Raw genomic sequence first — 22,362 nt, 5'->3', positions numbered from 1 at the left:
TATAAGGCACAATCCAATATAATATCATGACTTAACCACAATTAATCACAATTGGAAGTAAAAGTAGAGATTCCTAGGCTTAGATAGTCTCTTTCATGGTTCACCATTTAAGCCTTACCACAAAACCTCAATTCAATCGAATTTAGATGTTCAACATCATAATTCAGTAATCAACATGATAACAATACTAGAAGAGTTACTACACCATAATTCAATACCAAATCAATGCTTAAAACAAGATTACATAGGCCAATTTCCATAACCTAGATCACTTCTCAAGATTAGCATGAAAGAAAACAATTCATTCCATTTTGTTAAGGATTGGTGTAACAACATCATCTATTAGTGACCCATAAGTAAGACAATTGAATCAATCACAACCCAATTTACATCAAGATCAACCTAGTCTTAAAGGTTAAGGATCATGCTCTTTATTTTAGGTCAAATCATGACAAATTAGTATAATCAATTTAAATTAAATTTTAATACATCCATTATATCCTAAATAGATCATAAACATCTCAGTTCATAACATAAAATACGTAATTGAGTGAAACCCACTGGAAAACCCAACATTTGAAATCCATTTTGAAGGAACCCTTTGAGGAAAGAGTCTCAAAGGTGAATTAGATCCTATACCTTAACGTTTGATGAATATTCGATGGTGAAATTATCCCTTTACATACCCCAAAACCTCCCCTAGATTGTCTTCAATGCTGGCTTCCAAATAGAGAGAGAAAGAAGAGAGAAGGAAAATGTTTTATTTTTGTGAGTTGTGTTAGATTAATGCGGGTTGGGGTCTTTATATGGAGAGTTAAATTAGTTAATTAATCTTTAATTAATCCATAAATAAACCCTAAAACCATTAATTAATAAGATGAACCAATATTAAAAACATATAGAAAAACATTACCCTCACAGACGGAACCACGTCGACGGGCGGTTTGTGAGTCGATGGTTGGTCCCCCCTTCGCCCTACACAACCGTTGTCTTGGTTAGAGAATAGTGCAGGAAAAGGCTCCATCAATATGTCTAATTATGGTACGAAGGTGGGAATTGACACCCCATCGATCCATACACGAGGAGTTAATGGTTTCTCGTGGTTGCACACTTCCTGTGCAATGTTGCCTCTTACGTGCTAGGGTCCTCTTCAAAGGCCCTTGGTTGGTCCTTGGGGAGTCGTACCCGAATGATTCCACTAAGAATAATCTTTAACACTTTTTATACGTACTTCCACCTAATTTCATGGATTTCCGACTCCTAAAAGCTAGTCAAATAGGCTATGGCATGCAAGTACCCCTTAGAACTAGTTTCCTAACGTCATGGACGTTATTGGACGTTTTGGTTCTTAAACTTCCTAAATGACCTATATTCATTAAAATAGGTCTTAAAATAGTTCTTAGACCCATGGCACATATTTTAGGCTCTAAGACTCGTCTTGGATTCTCAAAGTGTTACACCAGCAATAGGAGTCTCGCAATCCACAATAAGAAATTTAGAAGCACATGCAAAAACCATAAGAACTAGCATAAACCTGAAAGACATAAACAAAATGGTGGACTTAATCTCCACTAGACTCAAGAAGAATTTAATAGGGGATATTTATAACATTCGAGGTAAAGAATCGCACACATATTTAATGATAGAAACAAACATAGATTCATAAAGTTTGAATGATATAGATTTGGACATGGGCCACACACCATCTAAAGCTACTTGACATAAGATTTGGATACCATGGGCATGAGGTAAGAATAATTCTACTATCAACACTTCTTAAATATGTTTCTCCTTTTGAATAATACCTTTCATTAGTTGTACTTGATAAACCTACCATGGGTACATGTGAATACTCTTACTCAAGTTTGAGCCTAACTGCATTCTATAACCATGGTCAAGCCTAATGGAGTCACAAGGTGCTACATGTACAATGAACATACTAATCCTATATTCTTATTTAAAAAAATAATCCAAAGAATAAAACTTATTTTAACCACACCATTCAACTACTTTTGAGTTCAAATCAAGAAGCTACTTGTGCATAATGCATTTATCCATATGTTATCAACATAATGTTCAAGCCTATAACTATAACCACTTTATATACTTCAAGGTAAATAATTCTTTTAATAGTCTGTGGCGTTCCTAATATCTTTACAAGTTGAAATTTTCAAGCATTACTAAAAAGAGACATACAAAAACTTTTCATCTAACAACTTAATACAAGAGATCGTTGATCTCAATTCACTTTTTTAACCTTAGAAAAGATTAGCATATCCCGATCTTACATATAAGATACAACTACATTGTTATCTAAAATCATCATCATTCTGTTATTAATACCATTATCGCAAAATAAGGAAGGTCCCTAAATGATCAATATGTTAGGATCTAGAATAAGAGAGACAATGTTAAATCATAACTTATACTTATCATGAATTTTAATATCATAAATGGGGAACTTGAACATATAAGTGTAATATTCATGAGTAAGTCATGAAAAGGAAGCATAAACAACACATAATGAGGCATTATAGTCCTAGACAATGTTATAACCAGTTGGCAGTAGTACCATGGGAGAACGTAAATAAGGTTTTGGACAACAAAATCAAAGGCACAAGTTGTTTTAGAAGTATTTACTAAAAACATAATTATCATATTATGATTTTCACTATTCAAAAAGAATATATCACGAGTACATAGGAATGAACATATTTAAAAATCAACATGCATCGGGAGTTGTATATCACATAGGTATGTTTCATGGGTTAATGGAGAATATCAAGATCATTGTCCTTTAGATATTTCATTCAATAATATAATCTTAGCATGGGCAGAATGTGTATTAAGTGCATGAGTATGGTTGATTACAAAAACTATGACACAATAGATGAGGAGAGTACCATAATGGTTTTCAATCTAAATAATATTGTATAGTATAAATGATTTTTATATCATCATAAATCATTTTGAAATGTATTGCAATATGATTCATAAGATTTGATGTGCTAAATTTTTTTGTCATGACCCGGATTCTTGAATCCGAATCGAGACCGGCGTCATTGACCTCTCAGAAGTCGCAGATAAGCCTCTTCTTGCATTAATATGGTTAATTTTGGCAGAAAATTTAAAACATTTTATAAGTATGAAGTGTACATAGACTTCATATATTTGATACTTAATTGCATCATACACTAATCTCAATGTAAATGAAACAACCATCTATCATAAGAATCAATTCGAAACAAAATATAAATATATCATAAATACGTTTGCCAAAAATGGCCTTACTACAAAATGCTTTGAAATAAACTATGAAGGAAACACTAGGGACAATATCCACTAGCTTTGTCTATATCTAACGCCACACTAAGCTTTAGCATCCTCAAAATCAAGAGGACCTACCAAATGGTCTGGAGAAACGCTGAAGTCCAAACCGCTGCAAGTGTCGTCAATCTATCCTCTAACGTGCACCTATAAAAATAGTGAATTGCATAGGATTATTACACTACTTGTACTTAGTATGGGTGTGTGCACACATACACATAAAGCTATGCATGATCAATGAAAGCTCTTCCTAAGCAACATGCCTTTTTTTGAAAGTCCAGTTAATAGACTTTTCAAAATCGTTAGTTGTGAATTGTGGTATGAATATGATGTTTTTTAATGCATTCAAAGAAAACAACTAATTTTCTATATGATAACAAGATATTAGTATCATAAACATAGTTTTAGAAACACTCGGTCGAGTATTTGAAAATTTGATTGCCCGAACCCGGAGCTCCACTTTGGGGACTTAGTTTTTTTTCCTGTCTATTTATTCCTTTTGTTGTGTAGTTAAATAATTCTGTTGGTCCTATGTTTTACTTAAATTTGTAATGATTTATTTTAGTCCCATACCCATAATTAATCGATGTAAGTAATCCAAGGTCTAAGGAATGATATTCCTTCCTTATTGTGAGTCATTCTTTATACTATGTATTCATTGACATTTCATAAGCCATTCTATATTGTTTATCCCATCTTTTTCATTACTTTCATCTTAGGAAAGTTGTGAGGTATTTAGTTAACATTATGTTTCTACTTTCCTTTGTTGACATCATATTAGAAGTCATTATAGGCCAATCTTAATTGGCATTGCCCATTATTTGCTGAAACTTTATTACTGTGATATTGACAATTGACATTTTTAAGATCTTTTTCATTGCTAACTTTGAACGTACGTTCCATCATCATCATCATTCGTTCTCACTTTTATAGTGACGTCATTGGAAATAAGATCATACGAGCTTAACATGAAATCTAGTGTCTTCCCCGCACTGAAAAGAGGTGATTCACCAGTTAAAATGAATCTAGATCATGTGAGTTACTAATGAAATCTCGTGTCTTCCCCACACCGTAAAGGGGTGATTCCCGTCTAAGGCGAATCCATCTCAAGTGTTCACTCCACACCAAAAGGAGTGGTTCACGGCTATAGTGAACTAAGAACATGTCGTGAGCATTAACCGACAAAGTTCATGTGAGATAAACATGAAATCTGGTGTCTTCCCCACATTGAAAAGAGGTGGAATCGCTGTCTAAAGTGAAACCGAAACATACCTGGCTCTCTTAGGTGGAAACTACTATCTAGTTCCTACATTTGTTAGACATAGTTCAAAGACTAGAGACTTTATAAGACTACTTATCAACCTCGGTAGTAGCCTCGTCTCATGAGACTTTACACGTGCAAGCACATTTCTCATAACTAGTCTATCGGTGCTGTTCTTACTTTCATCATCTTCTTTATATTTTATAGTAGACTCAAGCATTATAGAAGCTTGATTCTATATTGAGTTTTACTTACTTATTTTTTGACTTTTCATCCTTAATTTACATTGATGAAATGTGAATTGTCCTTACATATCATCCTTACTTTACATTGATGAAATGCGAATTGTCTTTATATATCATCCTAGGTGTTAATGAGACTAGTCTCACACATTCTAACACCTTCATTCGTGAGTATTCTTTTAACATAGTAGCTTAGGTGTAAGTTAGACTTGTCTCACTTTTTTTAGCACCCCATTCTTGACACTTAATTAATTTAGACCCCTTTAATGATGTTGTAACTGATGTTACTTCCTTACTTTAGTATAGTAGCTTCATTTCACCGTTTATGGACGATGAACACTTCTCTCAATGAGTTACATATGTTCATAGTTCATTATTTTAGAGCATGTAGGGAGTTTTCCCAATGAATGGCATACGCTTGGTTATGGATTCATTGAATTACATTAGAAGTTCTTATAATATCATTTGATACTCTAACTACACAAGATTGACATATGATTAGTATTGGTCTCAACATTTGGATATTAAACTACATGAAACATTTTTGTTAGAATAAGCCAATTTTAAATAAAATTGAATAAGTATGAACCATTAGCCAATATTCCAATAATTTACATAAACTCATATCCATTTGCATGCATCATTTTTGACAAAACAGTGTTACCTAATTTGTTGGCATAAGATAAGCAATTCATTCAAGATGTTATTTCATAGATGTATTTTAAGACAATCTTAGTTTATGTCTTTTAATATTTGATAAACTTAGAATCTTCATAACATAACAATAACAACAAGGCAACATTCGGCCAAAACACAAAAGTCACGTAACACATCACGGACGTAACTAAGCATATCATTGGTTGTTAATTTACATGATAATATTAACTTTAGATGACTACAAGTTCATAGGTTCATTTGATATTCATAATTCAAGAACACTACATGTTAAGAAATGCCAGAACCAAATACCAAAAACATGGTCTCTAACCTATTCATCATTGAATCGAAAAGGATACTAGGGACAAGGGAGTTTGATGAGAATACGGGAACAACCCTAGTTATCAAGATATTTGAATCTTTCAAAAGAAAGTTCTTGTGGATAAATAAGTCCAGGAGAGAAACCCATACCTTAAGAATAAATTAATCTACGAAGACCACCTTGAACGAAAACTTGATGAAACCTTGAGATCGCCTAGAACGTCTATGAACTTTCTGCCTCTTTCTTTTGTTTGTTTTAGCGTTGTGTTCTTTGAGTGATTGATCGTGATTTTTAGGTTTAGGAACTGATATTGAATCATTCACTTAAGGATTAATTATATATTTAAATAAATTAATTAATTAATTACTAAAAAGCCCCTCCTAGATTGACTAGAAATAGGAAACACAACACTTAGTATAATCTGAAATATTCCCTAAGAATTTCGTTTTTCCCCTTTAAATTAATTAATTAAATGGATAATTTAATTAATTAAGAGACCTAGGGTAATTACAGAAGTACCCCTAAATCATTGGAAAAATAATTAAACCTTTTGGACTATCCTAGGTTAAGTATTAGGAAGTTTCTTGAATTATACTGGGTTAGTGTAAGGATTTCGTTTTGACCATTTAAGCTAATTAATTAAATTAATAATTTCATTATTTAGGCGACCTAATGTAATTAATAAAGTAACTTGAAGTCGTTAGGATCATAATCAATCCATTGAGATATCCTTGGTTATGTACTAGGTTGTCTTTTTCTTGTTTTAACCGAAATCTGGAAATTGCTTTGTGATTTCGGTTTTTACCCTCTAAATAAATTATTTAAGATTCTAAATTAATTAATTAAGTAGCCTAGGGTAATTACTAAAGTATCCCTAGGTTTTTAGGACCTTAACTAACTCTTTAGACCATCCTAGGTTAGGTAGTAGGTTGCCTCTTATACTAGTACTAGGTTAGTGTTAACCCAGTTTAGTCCTAGGTTGTCGGGTGCACTAGTTGATCCATTTCGGTTAGTCCTAGGTTAGTTAGCTAGTTAGGACAATTTGTTAGTACCTATAATTATGTAGGAAGTTAGTCCCCACATGGATTGCTCCCTTGTGCACGTTTTTCTCCTTAACTACCCTAATTGGATCCAGTTAGGGTGGTCCCCTCTTTTGGCCACTTCTTCACATGTTTTACAGGGTTGGTTGTACTTTACTAAATAACTATTATATATGGTTCATTTGAGAATTTGTACTTATTTCCCATCGATCCTCACTCTGTCCTTGGGCACTTCTTTATCTACATGATCATTTTAATTAATCATGTGCCATGGTATCTAGGCTTGATACTTGGATGCCTTATACTTTTTATGAGTTGGATGATATAAATTTTTTTAGCTTAGGGTCTTCATTGCAGATACATTTCCTAAACAAGCTTATTAATACTTAGAAAAATTGTCTAACACCCTTTAAGCCAATATTTTCTAATATGCCCAATATTTTTCTTATTTGGGTATTTTGTAGAAACTTGGTAATACCCCCTTAGACAATTTTCTATGCTATGCCCAATATTTCTCAATATTGGACATTGGAATGCCTATGTATCCCCAATATGCATTCTTACAGACTTACTGGGCTCTTCATTAGACATGTAATTTTTTCGGGATGTTACATTCTCCTTATCATCTCCTTCTTAGATCAAGGCTGAAACTTTATGTTTGTGGGCCCATTCTATATCCACTTAAATATTTAATAATATAAAGATGGATACTTAACTTATCGAGACATATAGTAGCTTTATTATAGGATATTCCTTTTAAAGATACTACTCTAAATCTGTTCTAACTTCTATACTCATGATCATATAACTTAAACTTTTACTAGAAAACATAACAAGTTAACCTACCACCTCATGATATAATCTTTCTTGCTATTTTATTGACATCACACCTCTAAGTTCTTATCCCTCTAAATAAATATAGAATGAGGCATATTTCTAAATATTTCATTCAACATTTATATACTCAAACATACTAACTAAAATACATAACTCTAAATAATTATAGAATATTATGCAACCGCATATTACATTGGGTTCACTTCTACATCCTAACTCTTAAGGATCTCTTTTATCTACTTAGTCATCATCATTTTCTAATCTACAGGTCACACCTACATTATACTTGCACCATCACATATATTAAAAAGTCATAACATTAAATTGTTATGCATGTTTTTTCAAGCCTATTTGATCAAACCTGTCATGCTCCAAGGCTACCCCATTGATGTACCGCGATACCTAGAATCACGAGTGACCGCAAGATAACCTTGTGTCAGACATATATCAACCATACTAATAATAACTGAATATGAGATACTATGCGGAAGCTAAAACAAGAGATAAGTGAAAGATAGCCAATACCCAATACTGATATGAACATATATAAAACTACTAAGATTTCATCGATATCAACACTCACTCAAATCTAAACCTAAATCTAATAAAAGGTCCGGAAAACATTTACAGACTAGAGTTACTGGAACATCACCAAACTAACTTTAGTAAAACTTAAAACTGAAATAAAAGACTAAATATGAAAGACATGTCTATTGTCTTTGAAGTATGAAAATTCACCACTGAAGCTGCTGAATGCAGATTGAGAATCAATCTATGCGTGATCTGGATGTTGAATACCCCTTAACCTACATCATGTTGGATGTACAAAGAGTATGCATAAGTACTTAAAATGTAATGAGCATGCAAGATATAGATAATAATTGTACAAGGAATAAAAGTTGAACAAATTTAATTAAGCAATAACATATTCTTAACGTAAACACTGTAACTAAAATATAACTAAAAACTAAGGTAAATGCAATAGCCAAGTATCAATCATGAATTTAATATGTTGAGGCTGAATACTGAAGTATAACTGAAAACTTAGTCAAATGTACTAGAGTCTGACTGTGGGAACTACTATTCATCGACATAAAACCACATGAGCTTAATCTAGAGTTTGATGTATACGCCTCAACGAGAGGGCCCAATATACCTTGCTAGGGGTATAAAGGCATAACTAGAGTGATCATTAAATCTGATGCCCAAAAGATTGTACTAATAAACGTACAAGGCATACAATTCTAGGACTATGAGAGTACGTTGAACCCTAGTCCAACTTGATGCTAAGCTTACTCCTAACTGGAAATGTGCATGACACAACATAACTGAAATACTGGTAGCTTAATAATATGACATGCGAATTTGAGAATGCAATATTAAGTTACTAAAAATGAAACATTCAAAACTCGCGTATATATATCTGTTTAACTGACCTACTAAGTGTAATTCATGAACTAAGAGAACTTACACAACTAGGTTATTGAGTTTCATGCAAGGAACTAAGAAACGATTTCAAGAAAATGTGATAATCTGATTAAGAATACTATAACAAGTAAATCACAGCCAATATCTAAGGTTTTAGATACCCTAGGTCTAAGATAGATATAGATAATAAAAAAATCTGACTTAATTTAAGGGACCTAGTGGATGAAAGGAACCCACTAGTGAAATCCCACATACTCGGTGACTATATTTAAGGAGAAATCCTTTCACTTATGGGATGGAATTGAAGAAAAGCTTTTGCATTGACAAGTTTGGTCGAGGTTTCCCTTTCTTTTGTTCTATGTTTTGATGATTTTGGAGAATGAGGATTCTGGGCAAGTTTGACTAAGTTATTATACTTAGACGGAGTAAAACAACATAGTTTAGGCATTAAAAGACGTAGTTTAAAGGCTCCAATGCATAGGAAAAAAATACCTTAATGACCTTAAATTAAAAGAAAATGATGGAAATCCACGGAGGTACCTACGGACCGTTTATTAACCTACCGACCATAGGTCGGGATCATTGGTCAAGTCTGCCCCGACATGGCTTCATTAAAATGAGAATAATTTCTAGATGGTACTTTAGCAAACTCGGTGATGTTGGAAAGATGATTTAATTATCTATAATTTTGTTGGTCAAGGTCCACCTAATTGCTTTTATTCTAAAAGTTATGACCGTTTGAAGTCGACTCAACAACAATTTCCCTCTAAGTGGATGCTGACCCTCACCTACGGTTTATAAGTCCAACCACATACTTTACTCGTCAACCTTGGGTGGGATTATATACTATAAATATTTGGGCCATAACAGTTGAACCCCACCTTTGGTATGTGTAGGGTTCAGCTCGTACGGGCATCAGTTTTTTGAAAACTATGATCTTTCTTCATTTTAAGAGACGAGGTTTTATATTATCTCCCCTTTAGGAACATTCATCTTTGGAACATTCATAGGTGAGACCTTTAGGAAAACCCAATCATCAATTTGGGTACCCGAGTATATACCCTAGAAGAAATGGTATTCTCAAATCCTCTATTAATGTCTTTCCACTTCCAAGTAAAAACATGGATTTCTTGTAGTAAGCCACCGCACTTATGATGTTCGGCTTTCACTTGTTGGCAATTTGGACACTTAGCAACAAATTCCGCTATATCTTTTTTCAAACCTTCCCACAAAAATACTTCCCTAAAGTCATGGTACATTTTTGTCGACTCAGATGAATAGAGTAACTGGACCCATTGGCTTCCTCAAGGATTAGTTTGCTCAAGCCATCTACATTAGAAACACACAACCTTCCTTGATACCTCAAGACACCATCCTCCCTTAAGGAGAACCACTCATTAAGCTTACCAAGAACCGATTTCTTCAACTCCATCAATGATTGATAAAGGTGTTGTTTGGACTTCACCTCAACTAGCAAAGTGACTCAGAGTTATAATAGAGCATAAAACCACTAATCGGAGAATCTTCAAACCTCACACCCAATCTAGACAACCTATGAACAACTTCAACTGGGTATTTATTGACTTTACCTATATGAGACACACTACCCATGGATAACTGACTTAGAGTATCCGCAACCACATTGCCTTGCCGGGGTGATAGAGAACACTCATGTCATAATCTTTTAACAAATCTAACCAATTTCTTTGTCGGAGATTCAACTTCTTTTGAGTAAACACAAATTGGAGACTCTTATGGTCGGTATATACATGAACATGGACACCATCAAAGTAATGCCTCCATATTTTTATATGAAAATACCCAGGTCGCTAATTCAAGATCATGAGTTGGGTAGTTTCTCTTATGAACCTTAAGTTGCGTAGAAGCATAGGCTACCTCCTTCCCATGTTGCATAACTACATACCCTAAACCCACTCGGGATTCATCACAACTCACAATGAAACCAATTGTACCCTCCAGTAATGTCAACAACAAAGGGGAAATAAGCCTATCTATCAGTATTTAGAAGCTTCTCTCACATGCCTCCGGCCACTCAAATTTCATACTCTTTTGGGTCAAAGTATTCAAGAGAGATACAATGGACGTAAAAACATCCACAAACGTCTAATAATAACCCGCTAGACCCAAGAAACTCCTAATGTTGGTTGGAGTGAATGCTCTAGGCCAATTTTTCATAGCCTCGGTTTTTTTTTGGATCAACCTCAACTGCGTCACTAGAGATGACATGACCAAGAAATGCCACCGACCTTAACCAAAAATCACATTTGCTATACTTGGAAACTAATTGATTCTCCTTATGCACTTGCAACACCACGCTCAAATGGATCATTTGATCACACTCATTTTTCAAATATAGCAAGATGTCGTTAATGAAGAAAATGAAAAATGAATCTAGGTAACATCGAAAAACCCTATCCATGAGATCTACAAATGCCGCCAGGGAATTTGTGAGACCAAAGGAACTACTAAGAATTCATAGTGACCATATCTAGTCCGAAATACCATTTTTGGTATATCCTCACCTCTCACCCTAAGTTGGTGATACCCCAACCTCAAGTCGCTCTTCAAAAAGTAGCTTGCCCCTTGGAATTGGTTAAACAAGTTGTCAATCCGAGAGAGAGGATACTTATTGTTAATAGTGAATTTATGAAGTTTGTGATAATCAATGCACATTCTAAGGGGTCCATCATTCTTCTTTACAAACAAAACTGGAGCACCCTATCAAGAAATACTAGGTCTAATGAAGCCTTTGTCTAGTATATCCTTGAGTTGAGCCTTAAACTTTTTCAATTCGTCAGTAGCCATCCAGTAAGGAGGAATTGAAATGGGATTTGTATCTGGTAACGAGTCTATACCAAAATCAATTTCCCGTTCGAGAGGAATACCAGGAAGGTCATTAGAAAATACCTTTAAAAATTCCCTCACTACGGGGACTGACTCAATGGTAGAAATTTTAGAGTCTAAATCTTGGACTCTTACTATATGATATAAAAACCCTTTAGAGATAATTTTTCATGCTTTCAAACGATACATGATACGGACTCTAGGGATATAGTTTCTCCCCTTCCACTCTAAAATGGGCTCCTTTGTAAAGTTAAACTTCACCACCCTCGTTCTACAATCTATAGAGGCAAAGCAAGCATGCAACCAATCCATACCGAAAATGATATCAAAATAAAATTTATCAATTTCTACTAGTTCAACATAATAAACCCCATTGGGCATCATTATAGGACAATTTATTTACACCCTTTTTGCAACAATCGATTCACCTACCGGGTAGATGTTACAAAATGTTCTTGCAAGATATCGGGTAAAATGTAAAACTTTTTAGATTTTATAGAAGTAACAAATGATAAGGTAGAACCAGGATCAAGTAAGGCATATATATCAATAGAGAAGACTTTCAATATACCAGTCACCATGTCGGGAGAAGTCTCTTGCTCACCCGTATAGCGGAGAGCATAGAAGCGGTTCTTCTTCTGAGCCTCATTGAACCACTTGCTTGAGATTTACCACTAATCTGGTCTTAACTCCTCACATTAGGGCAACCCATAACCTTGTGCCCACTTTTACCACAACCAAAACAATCATCCGTTCCCTTAAGACAATCACCATAGTGCTTCTTGCCACACTTTCCACAAGTTGGCTTCCTGGTTGGTTAACTAGTATCCCTTCCATTAGACTTAGGATTAAACACCTCATCCCTAGCCATAGGGAACTTGGAAACTTGATTAGAATCCCTCTTATTAAACCTAGGCTTGTCTTGTATATGAAGACTTCCCTTTGAAGAACCACCATCAAAAGATCATGCCCTCATGGAATCTTTACTCTTTCTCTTAGCCCTTGCTTCCTATACATGTTTAGCATTAACCATCAAACAAGAAATGTTCATATTTTCATATAGAATAGACGAATGACACTCCTCTTGCAAATCATCGGAAACCCCCATCACAAAATGACTTATTTCATCCCTAGGATCAGAAACCAAAGAAGGAGCATATTTTTACAATTTAGTGAATGTCAAGGACTATTGAAGCACACTCATACCTCCTTGGCGAAGGTTGATGAACTTTGCACACTTTAGCTTCCCTCTTCTCCCTAGGAAAGAATCGATCGAGAAAAGCCTTCTTAAACACTTTCCAAGTTATGGGTCCACCTCTTAAAGTCCTGTTATCCCTCCATTGGATGTACTGTGCTTGAGACACATCTTTATGTTTATAAGTGGCTAATTCGTGCTTACTAGTAGACAACCCCATAGCATAGAGGATCTTGTAGATTTCATCAATAAAATGTTGGGGGTCTTCTTCAACATTAGACCCATAAAAAGTAGGAGGATTCATCCTAGTGAAATCCCTTAGATGGGAGCCCATGGTAGAAACTTGTTGATGAGCTCAGGTACAACCTCCCGATTAGCTTGGGCCGTCATTAGCTTGGTCTTGAGTAGAGGAGCCTTGTTCTTGGTTAGTAATAGCTTGGGCCATTTGGAAGAGAGCTAACCTTATGTTCTCATCAGTCAAAGGAGGAGGATTGGCCGGATCTTGGTCATCATTCACATCTTCCTCAAGAGGAGGAACTTGATCACCACGGGGAGGAACTTCCGCATTGACAATCTCTTCTTCTAGTCTTCGTGTTGCATTTCTTCGAGTATTCTTTGCCTATAATCACAATAAGAGTATTACATGCAAAATCACATAGAGTGAACACTGTAAAGGTGCGATATTGGACTTCCAAGAAAGTGAGAGTTTCCTAAGCATATCATAGATTCCTATTCATAAGTTTTGTGTTCTTCACAATTATGAATACAAACTTATATATACATGGTTGAGAGTGACATTTACTCAAATATATTTAACCACATGGATCTGATTCGAAGTTTGTCACATGCGGGAATACCCCTTAGATGTAACCGACGTCTTCATCCTCTTTGAGGACTAAGACTAGACTCTTACCTTACATCATTACATTCTTAGGTCAAATTTAGTGTAAAATTTAAAACATTTCACTACTTCTACTCAGAGGTTTACATAGAACTCTACGTACACATAGACTATATGTATCAAGTATACATAGGCTCTTCATATAGGATGATTACTTAGTCTTCTTCTTTTATTGCGCATAAGTACATAAAAGATAACATAGTTTAAAATTAGTCGTCTCATCTCATAACCATCTAATAAGAGTATATCAAATTATCGTATCCCATACATCAATGAAACAACACCACATATAGGTTATACAACATTTAATATCCAAATGAAAAGGAAATAAACATAATAGTATTAATACAAAAAACAACATCATGGCTTGATAGTGGCAACATCCTCGGAAAGTGAGGAGCTACCCTACTTGGATGATCAAGAAATCCAAGTCTTATTCAATGTCGTCTCCCAAATCCCTTCAATTACCGGAACCTAAAATGTTGTGGAAAAGGAAGAAATGGGTTAGTACACCATATGTACTATGTATGAAACCATATGCACACATACTTTGAAAACATGAATAATGGACATTTCATTAAGTACACAATTTTCTTGAAAACCTTTATGAACATTCAACTCGACTATACCAACCAATAGGACATGTTCATTAGGTCATAGGCATGTACATCACAAGAACAACAACATCAAGTCTAGTGAAGTCAACATGCATAACATATAGTGAATACATAACCAAGTAATTCAATCATCAAGTTGTAATAGTAGCAAGCTGAATAAGAGTGCATTTTAACATAACTAAAGAAAGACAATTACCCATGAACCCCTATCAAGTCAACAAGTGCAATGACCAAGCAAAATCCCATACCTTACTCAATAAAGTAAATCAACAAGAATCATGACTAACATCCTATTTCACATATGATAACATTTAAGAGTACATAACATCATACTTAAACAATATAGACCAACACATATCCATAAGTTACACCAAACAACATATAGTATCAACAATGTGCAAGTTCATCATATGCATATCATATACCATCATAGACATATTCATACATAAGAACATCCTCCTAAGACTTCCTTAAAGTCTAACTAGTGCAATGTTTAGGTAGAATCCCATACCACTACCTAGACTATGTTAAACCCCTTAAGACTCCCTTCAAGTCTAACCGACATAGACCACATGAGCTAATGTGGATTCCGGTGTCATGGAAACTTGCGTCGAAAGAAGGTGGACTACTTTCCAAGGTAGTACCAAAACATGAACATAGCAACTATGTGGATCCACTAGCTATTAATCCTATGTGGGCAACATAGTTCAAGAACTAGGAGATATAGTTGGGGTCTTCTTTATAATACATGCATTGTAGTCTCCAATATAAAGAGTACATTAGTGATCCTATTTCTCTCATATTTCTTCGTGGGGAAAGGGGGCAAAAAGAAAATAAAAAGAGTTCTGTAAAAAGGGAGGAAGTAATTTTGTTAGAGTTTATTTTTGTTTTTGGTTGTGGATTCCAGCAACAAGTTTGCATAAAAATAGGGAAGATTGTAATATATATATATATATTAAACACTTCAAGTAGGTAGAGAGGATTGCGGATTTTAGTTCAGTTCCTCTGTTCTAGTTCACTGCCGCATTCCTTACAAGCTCAATGGGGATCGATATTTTGTTCGAGTGTGCTATTCTTTGATGGTGTTTGTGGTCGTGTTGAAGTAACTGTCCGTTTAGCGTTTTTAGTCCCAATTCGCTGCCCGGAAAAGGTAACATTATTATTACTGTTTTCTTGTTTTCTTTATCAAATAAAAATGTGTCTTGTTTTTGAGTTATTTATTCTCTTGGCAGGATATTTAATGTGGTTTAATGTTGGTGAAATACTCTAAGTGCGGTCAAGGTTTCTCTCTAGTTATTGTTCGTTGCTTTGATTCAAAATTAATTTAAGTTTCTTCCTTTTTTTATCTTATTTGGCTTATTACTTGGCTTTTTTGTTATTATTTGAGACCAATCTTTTATGATATGTGAAATCTAGTTTTAAGGTCATTTATGTTTAAATCATCTCGATGTCAAGATTTTGAATGGTAGTCTAATGTACTATATGTAACACTTCGAAAATTCAAGATGTGTTCTAGAGCCTAACATAAGTGTCATAGAGTTTAGACACTGTTTTAAGGTAAATTTTGATGAATACAATTCATTTAGGAAATCGAGACACCAAAACGTCAAAGAAAATCCATGACGTTCGGAAACTAGTTCAATGAGGTGCTATTGTGCCTTAGCCTATTTGATTAGCTTTTAGAAGTAGTAAAATGATGAAAATTAGTGTCAAGATGTCTAACATGTGTTTAATTTGATTCATAATCAAAACATCCACGTACGAGTCCCCAAGGACCAACCAAGGGCCCTTGAGGAGGACCCTTACAAGAGTTGGCAAAAGCCGTCAAGCGAAATGTCACCATTGGATGTCACAGACGGGCCGTTGGTGCATCGATGAAGATTCTATACCACTCGTCGATAGACTATTAACCAAAATCTTGAAAGGATCATTTTGAATAGTCTCTGAATCTTAGGGACGGATGTTGAGCACATAGGGAACAGTAGTCGTCGATTGACCAACGATCCGTCGATCGTGGTCTCGTCGGTGTGGCCTGTGCGTTACTGAACGTTTTGACTTATTTCAATTAAATAGTTGACTTATTTCAGAAGTTTCATTAGGGGTTAGGTAAGTTCTAATTAAGTAAATTAACCCCCTATATAAAGTTATAACCTAACTAAACTAATCTAAACTCTCACAATTCACAAAACAAAACTCTCTTCCTTCTCTCTTCTTTCTCTTTCTAGTGAAGAACACCATTGAATACCAAGCTAGGGGAGGGTTTAAGGTCTGAAATGATTTAAGTTTCACCATCAAACTTCATCAATTAGTAATCTATGAGATCTTTTTCACCTTTGAGACCTCTTTTTTCAAACGGTTCCATCAAATTAATTTCAAAAGTTAAGTTTTCAAGTGGGTTTCATCAAATCTCAAAAATTATTTTATGAATTGATATTTTAAGATTAATTTTGTATATTATGAATATATTAACATGTAATTAAACTTAATTATGATATATCATGATGGATTTGCCTAGTTTGTGGAAGATGACCCTTACCACTTAACCCTAGGTTATGATCTTGATATGAAATATATTGTATTGATTCAATTGACTTGGTTATTGGTTTAATTACTACTTGATGATGTTTTAATTCTAACCATTAATTAATTAGGGTGATTTATATTCCTTTAATATTAGTTCTTGAGAAGTGATCTAGGCCATGAAGTATGTTGTGAATTGACCTAAGTATAATATCTTAACCTATGAACTAGTATTGAATTTTGATGTAGTGATTCTTTTATCCTTGTTATTATGTTGGTAATTGAATTATTATGATTTTATACACTAATTGGATATAATTAAGGTTTGATAGTAAGACCTTCATGATAAATTAGGAATGATACTTGGTAAGTCTTGTGATCCATATCCTTTATTTCAACTCATGGTTAATTCTTATTAAGTATGCCTTGTGTTAGGATTGATAGGGTGGTTGATATTCCGTGGTTTTACCATACTTTCAATGCTTTTTCCATAAGTATAGTGTGTGTCTAAGTCCTTTTTGTATTGGTTTTAATATAGTTTTCTCTTTGTTTGCAGGAAATCTGTCCCAAAGGAGAACGTGAGAGAATTGTGCTGCAAATTACAAAACTGAAGACCTATGGAGCCATCAATGCTCTGTCATGACCTCGAAGGTCCCTAGGTGGCTACTATTGTACGAAGAAAAAGGCTGCTAAAGGAAGTTGGGGAATTCTCACTAAGTGTGGGGTTACAAAGGCTCTTAACGGACAATCATAGCCATGACTGACCATCCTGAACATCTGTCAATGTTAACAGAAAGTAGCCCCAGTACCCATCTTCAAATGATTCGAAGTATGGAAGAACATAAGCCACCGACGTACCATTGTGCATGCAACAGACCGTCATCCATGTCCGTCGATGGTAACAGAAAGTTGGTGAAGAAAGAAACTATAAAAGGAAGTTATGTATGGAACAACGGAGGACCTTGACGGTCCGTTGCTCTAATCGTCGACTGAGACATGTTTTTTGGCAGATTTTCCTCACATGGATTTCCCTTTTAATCCTTGTAAAACCTCATTTTTGGGGTTATACTCTTGTTTATTTTTCTAGTATTGGTTTTAGACACATGGATATTTCTTAGTTTTATTGCTCTAAGTATTGGATTTTGGGATTTTGGGGAAATTACTTGATTTTCCTTAATCATTTGTTGCAAGTTTTTGATTAATTTAAGTAATTTTCTTGATTTTCTTCAATCTCATTAAAGTAAGTGCATGAATTCTTATCTAATTAATATGAACTGTGTGATTATTAACATGGGTAAATAAACTCCATAACTAGGGTTGTGGGAACCATGGGTAAATAACAACGTAAAACCTAGCTAAAATAACAATTCTCGAATAGTTTCTTGCATGTATTAATAATTCTTTAGTTTAGAAATTTTTTAACGAGTGCCTGCCCTATTGCTAATTACTGGACCAAGGAGGTAGATAATAAGAACATAATTATCAATGTAAATTTTGTATAGACTATCTAATAAGATAGTGTTGGTTGGTGCAAAGTAACAACTAAGACAAACATCGATTATAATGCTTAATATGAGTTAAGGTAAAGTTTAGTAAAGCATACACACGTAACCGGACGAAGGTGCGGAGTGAAATTTCCTAGTTGTAGGACTAAGAATTTGGGATACATAAGTTACCACTTTCCATGAAAGATACTTGGAAAGGATTGTTATACCTAGAATTACCGAGTTATACACTTGTGTGGAACACTTAAATCCTAGTTACTCTCATTACTTGATAAAAATCAAATCCTTGAACTTGTAACTTATTTACTTAGATATAGCAAATTATATTTATTGCTTAAAATTCCCTTTTTTGTTACTTATTTCTTGGAAAGGACTTGACTAAATAAAAATAATTGTAGGTTAAAGTTAAGTCTAAATCATTTTCCTCGAAGGATCGACCCCAACCTAATAGTTGGGTTCTTTACTTGAAAAGACCGTTTTTACTTTTTTCGAGAAGTAAATTTGAGCGTATCAAATTTTGGCGCCGCTTCCGGGGAAAGTTGCTTTTAGATTAACTTTAAGCTTATCACCAAAGTTTAGACAACATTTTCCTGATTTTACTTTTTCTTTTTGTTTTTAACTCTGTAAGATCTATCTTTCGTGTATGCAAAGTACTTTAAGTAAGGGAGAACCAATACTCTCAATCGACCCCACACTAGAGTGTACACTGCGCAGAATGAATTGAAAAATTTGTGTATTCTCGATGATGATCACAACCCGGAACATCCATCACCGGTTGATGCTCATGATCAATTATTAGCTAAAAAATCATTGGGATGGTTAAATACGGAGGGAACCTCCCGTTCCATGCCCTCAAGAGTATTATAGGGGATGTGATAATATTAATAACTCTAATGGGCCACTTCTCTTTCCTCCTCTACCACATGGCCATACTTTCATGTAATTAGTAGTCTGATGCAAATGCTCACCTTCAGAGGTTTATTTTCGGAGCTAGCTTCTGATGATCCACATGCTCACATCGTCAAGGGGAGGTCAATGTGTAAGAGTTGTGTAGGGAGGACTTATTTTAATATGGACGTAATTGAGTTGAGAGTGTTTCCTCTTTCACTGATGGGAGAGTCCATTATATGGTTTACCAAGCTACCCTATAACTCAATCTACACTAGGAATCAATTGAGGGATGTATTCTTAGCACGTTACTACCCGATGTTTAAGAAGCTAAATCACAAAGATAGGGTGAACAGTTTTGTGGCATTACCATGATAATAAGTCATTAGTTCTTGTGACAGGTTCATTTCGTTCTTGAAAACTGTCCCCAATCACCAAATCGATGATGGGTCATTGAAAGAGTACTTCTATCGGGGATAAGATGATAATAATAAAGCAGTACTAAATACGGTAGCAGGTGGTTCTTATGGAGAATGTCCTTATGCTTAGATTGCTGAGAAGTTGGAAAAAATCTCCCAAAATAATAAAGCTTGGAGCAATAGGAAGTAAGATACTGGGAGAAACACTTTTGCAGTGCAATCCACACACAACCTAGTCACAAATTAGATTTTGGGAATAAATGGATCAAATGAGAAATGAGCTTGGGTTGGTGTTGAAACACATCAATAGGGGTGCAGAAAAGGTAAATGTGGTGAAATACTTCTCTAAACCACCACCGCCGACTAATGAGTACTACTATGAGGAGGACCCTTATGTGGTAAATGAGCAGACAGGGGGTTTCCAACCAAACGCGCAAGGATCCAATCAGGATATTTGGAGCCAAGGTCAAGGAAATCAATGTCGGAACTATGGTAATTACAACTGATAATGTTATTATGTCAAAGATGAAAATTACAAATGCGATATAAACTTCAATCGGGGTAACTATAGTAACAGAAATGATAGGAGTGGGCCTATGTTCCACCTCAAAATCATGAAGTTGCTCCTAGGGATGGTGGAGGTAGTATGGCGCGAGTTAAGGATATGTTCTAGACAATTATGAGGAGTTTTGATGCTAGTGATGAGCACAATAGAGAGTTGAGGAGTGACTTAGCGGGCACTGGGCAAAAATTTGATGCACATGCAATCTCGATAAATCACCTTGAGTTACAAATGGACCAATTTTCTTCGACTGTGAACCCACGCCTACTAGGCACGCTTCCTAACAATATTGTCCAAAATCCGAAAACTGATGGACATTGTATGGAAGTAACAACTCGAGGTGGTAGGCAAACCATTGAACCACCGATGTTGTCTGGTGTAGAAAATTTGATAAGAGGCGATGATGAGGTAGTGGAGGTTAGTGGTGAGTTAGAAGACAATACGAGGAAAGAAGATGAGGTACCCCAAAAGGTGACCCTAATTCCTAGACCACCACAAAGGTTAGTGAAAAAGATTAAGGATGGTAAATACCGACATTTTATCGCTATGATAAAATAGTTTTCCATCAATGACCCTTTGATAGAAGCTCTTGAACAAATGTCGGTTATGCCAAGTTGATGAAATATATGGACACTAAGAAAATATTGGTAAGTTTACAAGATGATGATAGAATGCAGCATTGTAGTGCTATTACTACAAGGTCTCTAGTGTAAAAGAAAAAAGATCCGGGCGTCTTCACTATTCCATGTACAATCAACCTATTACACTTTGCGAAAGCATTATGTGATCAAATCTATTGCCACTTTCTGTTTACAAAAAGTTGGGTTTGGCTGACCAAAAGCCCACTGCGATGCGGCTATTGATGGTCGATAGAATGGTGAAGAGGCCTACTGGGGTACTCCATGATGTGTTAGTAAAGGAGGAGTCATTCATATTTCCGTCCGATTTTGTGGTTCTAGATTGTGAGGTTGATTTTAAGGTGCCTATTATTCTAGGGAGGCCATTCCTTGCTACGGGTAGAGACTTGATTGATATGGATAAAGGGTAAATGAAATTTCGATTGAAAATAAAGAAGTGTCTTTAAACGTTCGTAGGTCCATGAGGCAGAGCGGTGAGATACAATCGGTATCTGTCATATCTTACAGGGTTGAAAAGTCTTCTGAGGTACAAATAGAAGAGAGACTGGGTATAGAAGCACTAAAGGTACTGATTATGAATTTTGCTTGTGATTGTATTGAAGTGTATGGGTCATTGGTTGCGGCACATGATTGAGGTGATATTCGGTTTAAACCAAAGAAGTTGGAGTAAGATATGAAACATCCCGAGTCTCCACCTGTGAAAACATATATAGAGGAGGCTCCAAAAGTTGAACTTACGGCTCTACCACCTCATATGAGGTATGTATTCTTGCAAAAAGGTTACACTTTGTCTGTAATTATTGCATAAGATTTGAATGTGTATCAAGTTGAGAGTTTGGTGGAGGTGTTAAAAGGTTCAAAAGAGGTATTGGGTGGACTATTAGGGACATTATTGGTATCCCTCACAGGATTTGTTCACATAAAATTAATCTCATGCCAGATCATACGCCAGGTATTGAGCACTAGAGACGTTTAAATCCACCTATGCAAGAGGGGGTGCAGAAGGAAATCATACAGTGGTTTGATACTGGATTGATATATCCAATCATCAACAGTAGTTTTGTATGCCATGTTCAGTGTGTACCTATAAAAGTGGGAATGACTGTGGTCCCCAATGATAAAAAATGAGATTGTTCCA

General features: G+C 35.1%; 1 protein-coding gene across 1 annotated transcript in view; it reads right to left on the bottom strand.

Moving 5' to 3' along the window:
- Positions 1-16,535, bottom strand: part of LOC138340287 (uncharacterized) — a 64,869-nt gene extending 48,334 nt beyond the window's left edge. The window contains exons 1-2 of the mRNA XM_069292000.1: positions 16,455-16,535; positions 13,636-13,793 (exon numbers count right to left, since the gene is read on the bottom strand). Of these exons, the coding sequence (XP_069148101.1) occupies positions 13,636-13,793; positions 16,455-16,535 (239 nt within the window). The remainder of the gene's footprint in view (positions 1-13,635; positions 13,794-16,454) is intronic.
- Between the last annotated feature and the right edge of the window lie 5,827 nt (positions 16,536-22,362).

This window comes from Solanum lycopersicum, chromosome 12 (genome assembly GCF_036512215.1).
Source record: "Solanum lycopersicum chromosome 12, SLM_r2.1".
Lineage (NCBI taxonomy): Eukaryota > Viridiplantae > Streptophyta > Magnoliopsida > Solanales > Solanaceae > Solanum > Solanum lycopersicum.
This window is presented reverse-complemented; position numbering and strand designations above follow the sequence as displayed.